This window comes from Schistocerca cancellata, chromosome 5 (assembly GCF_023864275.1).
Source record: "Schistocerca cancellata isolate TAMUIC-IGC-003103 chromosome 5, iqSchCanc2.1, whole genome shotgun sequence".
Lineage (NCBI taxonomy): Eukaryota > Metazoa > Arthropoda > Insecta > Orthoptera > Acrididae > Schistocerca > Schistocerca cancellata.
In genome coordinates, this window is record NC_064630.1 from 432,911,029 (window position 1) to 432,923,053 (window position 12,025).

The 12,025-nt window shown below is 38.7% G+C and overlaps 1 protein-coding gene across 1 annotated transcript in view; it reads left to right on the forward strand.

The window, feature by feature from the left end:
• LOC126189042 (FAD-dependent oxidoreductase domain-containing protein 1-like) overlaps window positions 1-12,025 on the forward strand; it is a 213,149-nt gene that overhangs the window by 167,057 nt on the left and 34,067 nt on the right. The window contains exon 8 of the mRNA XM_049930894.1: window positions 11,335-11,449. Within this exon, the coding sequence (XP_049786851.1) occupies window positions 11,335-11,449 (115 nt within the window). The remainder of the gene's footprint in view (window positions 1-11,334; window positions 11,450-12,025) is intronic.

Sequence of the window (12,025 nt, forward strand, 5' to 3'; positions counted from 1 at the left end):
ATTGTTCTCTTCATATATAATATGGTCTTCACTGCCATCAACAGTGTTACTTATGCTGCACTTCTTGAGAGATTTAACAATAATGTCTTCTCTCACTCTGGACCACAACTGTTTTATCCACAGACACACTTGTTCGATTGTAGATCATTTCAAAGCTCCCTATGGTGTGAATTCATGTTGGGTTTATTACATCATACATCATCCATTTGTTCCATTTCTCTCTCATATACACTTTAAATGTTTTGTTTATCGAGGCACTGAGAGGTTGCAGTGGTAAAATAACTCCTCTTGGAAACTCTGCATTTCTCTGTTTCAGTTTCTCTTTCATGGAATTTTTTGAATGACTACTAAACTGATCTAGCACAATTAGAGAACTCTTCTACAGTAAAGCACATTTCCTTCACTCCCACACTCTGTTAATCTGTAAATTCATATCAGCTTTGTCCATCCTACCCTTGTCATGTACATGAACACCACCATCTGGCGGTATTTCAGAAGGTTTTTGTCATTGTTTTGCACTTGAAAACTATCATTGGGTTAAGTTTAGTATCAGAATCATAACTTTAAAGGACAACAGTGTAGTGCATTTTTTCATGTCCAATTGTTTTTATAGTGGCAGTTTTAGCACCTTTCATGGCAACAGTTCTATTACACATCACATCAAATGTCAGAGGAGTTTTGTCCATATTTACTATTTGGCTTAGTTCCACTCTGGTTTTCTTTTGATGTTGAATAATAAAGTGATGGAAAGATAATATTTTCTCTTCCTAGCCTTGTGGCATTTTGTGAGATATTTTGGTTTTGATTCATGACACTTCATAAACCTGCAGCACAAACCAACTCCATCCTTAAAGTCTGTTAAGTTCCACTGTAATCCTAGCTTAAGAGCATCTATTTGAATCATTTTTGTATTAATTCCACTGCCCATTATAATGGTGTTCTGGAATCCATTTCAATATGTCACAATATAGTTTTGCCCATTTTACATTCAGTCCTCTTTTTATGCATTCAGTCATCCTCATTTTTTTCAGTTCTTCTCTACTAGCCTACCATTCTTGAAATGCCACTTAGCTGCTCTGTTCCCATATTCTTCTACATATACTATTACTTTCAATTTGCATCCTGCATCAAATGAATACCTTTTATTTTTTTCCCATACAAAAGTAGATCCTAACAAAAATATTGTACTGTTACTGGTAACACACATCACTTTCAGTTCAAGTTCTTTGGCACTTTTGATTGTAATGACGTATCATAGGCTAGACAGTCTTCTGGATTTGTGATGGTGGGGCAGGAGGGAGACAAAGTTAGCAAACTTGTGAATGCACGCAACTCACATTTGGCGGATTGTTGGTGCACTGCTGCTGCCAGTCGAATCCAGTGTTGCCAGACAGCGATAGGTTCCCCATGGCATCAAATATAAGGACTTTTTAATAATGGCAGGGATTTTAAGTCGAACACTGGAAACTTTTATATTAATTTTGAATATAAGATGCACCTGAATTTTGGAAACAATTTTTGAAAGAAAGAAGTGGATCTTATAGTCGATAAAATATGGTAGCCTTTATGGTGGATTCAGTTTCTGCCAATCTAGAATAAATTTTTTCCAGTTTTGAAGCTAAATGTCCATTGATCTCCTTCACTATGCTTTGTAATTCTATCTTGAGAGTGTCACTGTTAGATTTTATTTGGGTCTCTAAATGAGTATTGTTAGATCTCATTTCTGTCTGTATATCTCCCAGCTCCCCAGTATTGTATTTAAAATATCACTTGGCCTGGCTTTTTGTCCTTTGATATCTCACTTGAGTTATCAAAATATCTTGGCTCGCATAACCACCCTCCCCCCCCCCCCCCCCCCCCCCCCCCCCCATCACCAACACTATTGACACTATTGCTTCACTTTCTACTTCATTAATTACGTTCATACTGATTTTATTTTTAAAGTATTATAACCCCAAAAAAGTTAAGTTTAATAAATAGTATGCACTTATCTTGTCCTACCTTCCATAGTTTCTTGTGAAGATCGTAATTGCTTGTTTATTTTCATTTATTCATGGTTGTTGTACGCATAAAGTTCCTTTGCAGCTCCAAAATGCAAATCAATTTTCCTGCAGCATAAAAGTACTATGTTTCTTCACAGTATATTGCATACATGATATGAAATGAAATGTCATGTTGCTAGGGCATCCCATCAGGTGTAAGTCCTTTTAGTTGCCGCAACTTTGGTGACTTGCATGCCAATGAGGATGATATGATGATAAAGGCAACATAACACCTGGTCCCTGACTCGAGATCATCTCCGACCTAGTCGGGAATTGAACCCAGGCTGCTTGCAAGACATTCTGCCATGTTGGCCACTCAGCTGTTGAGGTGGACTATTGTCTATGTATTATTTATCAACATAAATTTGATCTTTTATGTCTCTATATAACATAAAAACTATTAATACTACTGCCAAAATGTCTATAATCCCAGTATCAGCCCCACATGTGATGCCTCCTTCCTTGCTATTGCTAAATAATTTAAGGGCTATATTTCACATTGAAATTGCACACAAACATTTACTGTTTAGCAGACAATGTATATTCAAGTCCAAGGAAGATGACGTCAAAAATGTTTTAAAAGTTTGTTTAGCTTTTCAAGATGGCATCAGTGTCCAAAGGCACTGAAACGTTGTGTAATATCATATACACTCCTGGAAATTGAAATAAGAACACCGTGAATTCATTGTCCCAGGAAGGGGAAACTTTATTGACACATTCCCAGGGTCAGATACATCACATGATCACACTGACAGAACCACAGGCACATAGACACAGGCAACAGAGCTTGCACAATGTCGGCACTAGTACAGTGTATATCCACCTTTCGCAGCAATGCAGGCTGCTATTCTCCCATGGAGACGATCGTAGAGATGCTGGATGTAGTCCTGTGGAACGGCTTGCCATGCCATTTCCACCTGGTGCCTCAGTTGGACCAGCGTTCGTGCTGGACGTGCAGACCACGTGAGACGACGCTTCATCCAGTCCCAAACATGCTCAATGGGGGACAGATCCGGAGATCTTGCTGGCCAGGGTAGTTGACTTACACCTTCTAGAGCATGTTGGGTGGCACGGGATACATGCGGACGTGCATTGTCCTGTTGGAACAGCAAGTTCCCTTGCCGGTCTAGGAATGGTAGAACGATGGGTTCGATGACGGTTTGGATGTACCGTGCACTATTCAGTGTCCCCTCGACGATCACCAGTGGTGTACAGCCAGTGTAGGAGATCGCTCCCCACACCATGATGCCGGGTGTTGGCCCTGTGTGCCTCGGTCGTATGCAGTCCTGATTGTGGCGCTCACCTGCACGGCGCCAAACACGCATACGACCATCATTGGCACCAAGGCAGAAGCGACTCTCATCGCTGAAGACGACACGTCTCCATTCGTCCCTCCATTCACGCCTGTCGCGACACCACTGGAGGCGGGCTGCACGATGTTGGGGCATGAGCAGAAGACGGCCTAACGGTGTGCGGGACTGTAGCCCAGCTTCATGGAGATGGTTGCGAATGGTCCTCGCCAATACCCCAGGAGCAACAGTGTCCCTAATTTGCTGGGAAGTGGCGGTGCGGTCCCCTACGGCACTGCGTAGGATCCTACGGTCTTGGCGTGCATCCGTGCGTCGCTGCGGTCCGGTCCCAGGTTGACAGGAACGTGCACCTTCCGCTGACCACTGGCGACAACATCGATGTACTGTGGAGACCTCACGCCCCACATGTTGCGCAATTCGGCGGTACGTCCACCCGGCCTCCCGCATGCCCACTATACGCCCTCGCTCAAAGTCCGTCAACTGCACATACGGTTCACGTCCACGCTGTCGCGGCATGCTACCAGTGTTAAAGACTGCGATGGAGCTCCGTATGCCACGGCAAACTGGCTGACACTGACGGCGGCGGTGCACAAATGCTGCGCAGCTAGCGCCATTCGACGGCCAACACCACGGTTCCTGGTGTGTCCGCTGTGCCGTGCGTGTGATCATTGCTTGTACAGCCCTCTTGCAGTGTCCGGAGCAAGTATGGTGGGTCTGACACACCGGTGTCAATGTGTTCTTTTTTCCATTTCCAGGAGTGTATAATGTCCAGGGTGTTAAATGACATCTGAAATGCTTCCTGTATATCTTCATGATAGTCTTTGCTGAATAGTGCAATAGTTTAACTGGAGGATAAGCTGTTAATGTCAAAATGCCTTTTTCTCATTACCGACATCTTGACCTGAAAAAATATCTCTCTGTCTCCACATCAGCTTCCAGCTATACTGCGTATACCTCATATCATTAACTTCTTCTCCATTTTGGCATTTTGCTGAAAACAACACATTATTAAATGAAAGAATTTTCTTCTTTCACAAAGCACATTGCATTTTAACAGCTTTTTACACACAAGAAACACTTCAAACAATTCTGTGTCTGCTTGATGAATGTATTTAAACATCATTCACAATGAACCCAGTTACAGTTCATAGCAGCTCTCTTGTCAGACCTCTTTTGTTCCATGACTCTCTTATGCATTTTCATGGACATCTTTTTCCATGGAGGTTGCTGCCCAGAGAAAACATTAAGAGCAGCAAGTGTGGTCAAAAATGAAGCACCAACAGCATCACCCCATCCAGCAGCAACACTGTCACCCTTACCATTTGATCAACATGAGCATCATGCAACACATCACTTTAATGAAGTGATACATCTAAAAACAAAGATGATGTAACTTATCAAATGAAAGCGTTGGTATGTTGATAGAGACACTAACAAACACAAACACACACACAAAATTCAAGCTTTCGCAACCCACGGTTGCTTCATCAGGAAAGAGGGAAGGAGAGGGAAAGATGAAAGGATGTGGGTTTTAAGGGAGGGGGTAAGGAGTCATTCCAATCCTGGGAGCGGAAAGACTTACCTTAGGGGGAAAAAGGGACAGGTATACACTAACACACACATATCCATCCGCACATATACAGAAACAAGCAGACATATGTAAAGGCAAAGAGTTTGGGCAGAGATGTCAGTCGAGGTGGAAGTACAGAGGCAAAGATGTTGTTGAATGACAGGTGAGGTACGAGCGGCAGCAACTTGAAATTAGCGGAGGTTGAGGCCTGGTAGATAACTTACTTCCCGTTACCCACCAGGCCTCAACCTCCGCTAATTTCAAGTTGCCACCGCTCATACCTCACCTGTCATTCAACAACATCTTTGCCTCTGTACTTCCACCTTGACTGACATATCTGCCCAAACTCTTTGCCTTTACATATGTCTGCTTGTGTCTGTATTTGTGCGGACGGATATGTGTGCGTGTGCGAGTGTATACCTGTCCCTTTTTCCCCCTAAGGTAAGTCTTTCTGCTCCCGGGATTGGAATGACTCCTTACCCTCTCTCTTAAAACCCACATCCTTTCGTCTTTCCCTCTCCTTCCCTCTTTCCTGATGAAACAACTGTGGGTTGTGAAAGCTTTAATTTTGTGTGTGTGTTTGTGTTTGTTAGTGTCTCTATCAACATACCAATGCTTTCGTTTGGTAATTTACATCATCTTTGTTCTTAGATATATTTTTCCCACGTGGAATGTTTCCCTCTATTATATTCATATAATGAAGTGATATGTTACACTAAATGTGGCCCACCTCGGATGGATGACAATGTTTCCATTACAAACTCTATGAAACTACGTAACCATTATATGGAGAAAACTTGTCACAAAATTTTTAGCTTATCCATTATACAAAGCCAGTTTATCAAGTATTAGTTAATGCACTTGTGTATATAACCTCTTATGCTGTCAGCTGGCTTCATTCCCCATCTGACATTAAACCTGAGGAATGACATACTTCTAAAGAGCAACAACCACACATTACTCTACTTACTAGATTCCTCTTGTGGTACTATTACTAATACACACAAAGCTCAAACACATTCCATCATGTCATTCATGTTGCACCTGCACTTAAAAGTGCATTACTAAAACCATTACTAAAATCAGTAAAATGCACTTACCCTTCGCAACTTGGATATCTGTCACATAAATTGTCAGCATGCTAACTCTGTAGGCACAGGTCATATACTGTCTTCCACAGAAGGCCAACTTCTACATCCTTGTATAAACTCCTGACTGTGATAGTGTCCCAATATACAGTCTTTATACACTCTTGTTTTAGGGTGAGTCATTCTTTCGTTTTGGTTCACCCACACACCCAGTCATTCCCCTAATTCATATGGGTATGCTGTCCTGCCCAATATTTTGTCCTCCCTACTGCCCTAAATCTTCCTTCAGTTGACTCACTCCTGTTCCTTAAATTATGTTTCAGGTGCTTGAACTGATGTTTCTGGTAAATTCCCTTGCCCTCTTCTGTGATCCCATTCACTCTATCCACTGTTCCTGCTTACTGCTTCTATGCACCATGTGGTAAAGGTATTAGTACTTTATTCTCATATTTTTAATCATTCAGATGTTAGCACATCTCCTAATGCAAGTCTGATCTTCTATATTCATCCTTCTCCTCATCAAATCTGATGTTCCTAACATCTAATGATTTCACACCAATTACTAATCTACTCAAGCCACTACATGTACAGAACTTAAAACTTAAAGATACTTGCAATTTCTGTAGCATATGAGGGAAATATTTAAGAATTTCCTAATCTAATTCCCACAGCATCACCCGATTTAATTTGACTACATTCCATTATCCTCGTTTTGCTTTAGTTGATGTTCATCTTATTTTCTCATTTAAAGACACTGTCCATTCCGTTCAGCTGCTCTTCCAAGTCCTTTGCTGTCTCTGACAGAATTGCAATGTCATTGGCGAACCTCAAAGTTTTTGATTCTTCTCCATGGATTTTAATTCCTATTCCGAATTTTTCTTTTGTTTCCTTTACTGCTTCATCAAAATACAGATTGAATAACATCAGGGATAGGCTACAACCCTGTCTCACTCCCTTCTCAACCACTGCTTCCTTTTCATGCCCCTGAGTCGAGGGGTACTCATATTAACTAAATAAAAGTACATCCAGTACTACACCAGGTCATGTGAGAGAGATTTTGCATCAGTAACATTTTATGATGCCACCTAGCTGAAATACTTATAGCCACTTCCTGTGTCATGAGTGTAAATAAATCTTAAATCTTCTTCACCTTAATTTAATTCCTCCAATAGTTCTGGTGAAAGCCCATTACTTTCATTAAATTTCCATTTACTTCTTCCCTCTTTGGTATTATTAAGTCCCATCCAAAGATTTCATACTTCCCCTTCTGTTTTTCGTAAACCAACTATAGACAGTGGTGTGCTAACTAATGAATCTATCATTTCATGTACTGTTTAAGTAGTGTAATTAATTTATTTACATGCTCCTTCAAAGCTGTGAAGGTCAAGCCTGGTAAAGCCATTACGTCTGAATCTTTGCCCTACTCTAACCTGTTTAACCATAACTGTGTGTCTAAGTTTTGTTCATTTACTCTTGTTAACTTTTATTCAGTTAATTCTGTGATTTGCTTTACAATCTGATCTACCTTCTTATAATGTTACAAAACCTCATTTCTTACAAGATCATAATGTTGGTTTATCTCTGTACATAACTCTCCCTGTAAACTGGATAATATTGTTTGCAAGTTGGTTATTTTTGTGTTTTCTCTTTTTTTTCTTATTACAAGATTCCCAGATATACCGTTCAAGGCTACTATTTATTGAAAGATTTCTTGAAGCCTTCAGCTGCCATTCTCTTTATTTCCTGTACGATTGTACAATTTCGGCCTTAGGCCATTTTCAAGTATTTTATCAATAATTTTTTAGTAGCAGATTATGTCATATACGTCATTGCTGCTATGACATCATGTTATACACATAAAATAATTCAAGGTGTTTATGCTTTTTAGGAACATGTTACTTTTGAGCAGTTGTTGCAAAGTACTATTTATGTTGTCTACTTTTGCACTTAAATCTTCAATCGAAGTCTTGAGCTTAGCACTGAGCTCTTACTTAAATCAGTCATTGCTTTGCAACATCTAACTTAGTACTGAAATCTGCATGTAAATATCCCACCATTTGTTGCTCCTTAAAAAAGGGGGCGGGGGAAGCTAAGATGGAAGTAGACACAGCACTGGCCTACGCTGGTCTTTTATGTGCTGTTGATGTTACTGCAGCCAGTCAGCCAGCATGCTATGATGTGGAACTGATGGCTCAAAAACAGCCACCTTCCAGATCATAGTCATGTATGTTACTCTGCATCATAATTGTTATCAAATAATTTAGTAGTGATTTCTTGACAACTAAATTTCTTCTTTTCTTTCTTTATTGCTGAGGAATTTAAAGTATTCTCCTCAACAGCTCAATTCTTGTAAATGTTTCTCAAATGCAGTATTATTAATGTTGGCTGCACTGAATAATCCTTGCAGTTGACCTTGTTGTCAAGGACAGTGCCCTTTTGTAGTAAAACTTATTATGACGAAAATTATTGGTTTATTTCAAGTATCTTGCTTAATTTTGCAGATTCACCATTCTGTAGCACAGTCACCACAAATGTAATGTTTCCTAGGTATCTTCATGTATCTTCCTGAGTAGTGCAGTACATCAGCTGGAGGTTAGGCTGCTAATGCCAAAATGCCTTTTTCTCTCAATACCGGCATATTGACTTGAGAAAAATCTCTCCTTCCCATCAAATCAGCATCCACCTGTGCCATGTATACCTTGTGTCATTGCTTCTTCTCCTTTTTAGCATGTTGCTGAGTGATGAAAACTTGATGACAGACTTCTTCTTTGCATACTACTAAATGAAAGAATTTTCTCCTTTTATAAACCACATGTTTGTAACAGATTATTACACACAGGAAACACTTCAGACAATTTCCTATTTGCTTGACAAGTATATTTTAACAAAATTCACAGTGAACCCAATTACATTTCAGAGCAGCCCTCCCTTGAACCTCTTTTGTTCCATTACTTTCTTAGGCATCATCACAGGCATCTTTTTCCACGGAGGCCAACTCAACTCTGTGGCAGGGATCAACTGCAGGGAGAAAACATTAAGAGCAGTAGATGTGGCCAAGTGTGAACCACTGCCAACATTGCCCCATCCAGTAACAGTGCTGTCTCCTGTACCAGCAATCAACATGCACATATAGAGAAGCCCCACACTCAACGCATGTGTCCCACTTTCTAAACTACATTAAATAAATGTGCTTCAGTAGTCAACACATGTCATTTGTCAGCTCTAGATACACTGTGCAACACCTCTTTTTAACTACACTATACACTGCATGAAGATAATAGTTATTCTGTCACATAATATGGTGTCTTCATAATTCCACATAACGTTCACACATATTTTCACATTTCCACAAGGAAATATCAAAACATAATACTTAGAGCTCTTTTCATTATCTTGTTGCCTTACATATTGCAAAGAGCTTCTCATATCAAAAACAGTATGAAACTCATCTGAATGATTCTGAAAACAGTCTGATCTCTACTGATTGCATTGGTGCCAAACAATTGTAATATAAGATGTGTTAATGGTTTTTTAAATCTTCCAGAACATTCCACAAATTAAAATAATACTAAGGTGCCTTCCATTTTTAAATTATACATCAGATTTAATTTACTGAATGTCTCCTGAAGATATGAACTTATGTGAAGATTTTTAGTAATACTAATGAAGGTTGCAAAATTTGCAGATATAAATATTGGAAACTTGCTGTTTGTTGCAATATCAATTTTTATATATGCATCCTTTGTCTGCATTTAATACTGAATGGTAAAAATAGCAAAAATGATGTAACTTTGTTTTTCGAGCGTTTTCTATTAATTATTTGCCAAATAATTTTTGTAGTATAGTACTGAAATATGTGAACATTTTTGTCTGCTTTTAATACTGAATGGTAAAAATAGCAAAAACGATGTAACTTTGTTTTTCGAGCATTTTCTATTAATTATTTGCCAAATAATTTTTGTAGTATAGTACTGAAATATGAGAACATATCTACATATAAATGGAAAATTATATTTGCAGAAAAAAATGCACCCAACAAGTGGAAAACTACATGAACATCCACTTTTATGGAATATATGATTTATAAATGAAAATGACTCCAAATCTGGCAGAAATTTATTTGGTATTGCATGGTTTGTTAACTGAGAAAAAGGTTCCATCAGATCTTGATTTATTACAGGATGAGTCTTATTTCATTCTGTTTCCAAACTCTGGCGGAGTTTACATTCCAAGAGTGAAACATTGTTGGGGGTTCAGTGATGATTTGTGCAGCCATATCATGGCATTCCATGGGCCCCATGGTTACTCTGCAAGATTACATTACTGCCAAAGATGATGCAATGATCTTGGCTGATCAAGTCCATCCCATGGTACAATGTTTGTTCCCAAATGGTGATGCTGTGTTTCAAGGTGACAGGGCCCCTGTTCACATACCTTGCATTCTCCAGTACTGGTTTTGTGAGCACAAGGATGAATTGTCACTTCTCCCTTGGCCACCATAGTCATCACATCACAATATTAGTGAGCCATTGTGGTCTACTTTGGAAAGAAGGGTGCATGATCACTATCAACCTCCATCATTGTTACCTGAACTTGCCACTATTTTGTAGGAAGAATGGTATAAGATTCCCTTGAAAACCATATAGGACCTGTATTTATCCTCTCCAAGATGACTATAACTTCAATTGCACCATGCAATGAATTTATTTTTCATCACTTTCTGTCATAAATTTGTCATTTTTCATTTGTACTGCTTTAACCACAATTAGACAGATATCAGTGCACGTGGGCCTTCACCTTTTGCAGATATGTATACCAGATGTATGATTAATGGAATACTGAAAATCTGTTTGGGAGACAAATAATGATGTGAGTAAACAGAGTCACTCACCATTTCAAGGAAACATTGAGGAGTTGCCTGTGAAATAAACAACAAGATGAACAGCATAGTTTCTTGAAATTTAGGATAATACGCCTATTGATGACTCCATGCTTATGCTGTATGCTGAACAGTTACATTTACATATTTTATGCTCATAATTTCTGTAAATCTTTGTATGTTTAGTCTTCATGATTCACACAAATCAGTTACTTTTAATATTAGATGTCAAGCATTTTAATTGTAGTTAGTTGATGAATAAGTGTCTTAAAAGGAAGAATATTAATCTAATATTATTGATGAATGCTTATTAGTTTGTTAAATGATTTTTTGGTGTGAATTTATTGTCAAAAAATTATACTTTGGGTACCAATTTGAAGTTTGTCTTGCATTATATGGAAAAGCAAATTTACGGCAAAGAATGATAACTGATGTTTATTTGTAGGTGACAAATGCCTGGGCTGGATATTATGACACCAATGTTACAGATGAAAATGGAATTGTTGGACGCCATCCATATTACCATAATCTTTACATTGCGACTGGATTTAGTGGCCATGGTAAGTATAGCATTAGAAAAAAATACATAACTCTTGCATCACTGTTCTGGGCAACAGATAAATAAAATAACATAGTCATGTAATAGATAATTAGAACCCTGTTGACAGAAACATACAAAGTGTGAAACTTTGTAAAGGGATGTGGAGAATAAAGAAAATGGATCCTACAAAATCAATCCATCTGTGCACACTAATCATATTGACACAAAAAATGACCAAGTGAAACCAAACATCAAATTTTGTCTGCTGAAGTTGCTTCAATGAAGAAAAATCACACTCTAGTTCCTCCTTTCAGTTGTTTCCTGTAATTTTTTTAATTACAGGCACAGAGAGAATTGTTTACAGAATTGAAAAGCAGAATTGATATTGATGGGGTGTTTTTTTGAGTGTATATTTTATGAAATAATTGGCGTTTCTTCTAGCAGCAGTTTTTCATAGACCTCCTGGTAGCAATATGCCTGACATGACTGAAAAAACTCATAAATTAGACCAGCTTTTGGGAACACTCAGAAGACAGATGAACTTATCTGTGCATCAATGTCTGACTTAAACTGATTCACTTTGGAACATGTCTCT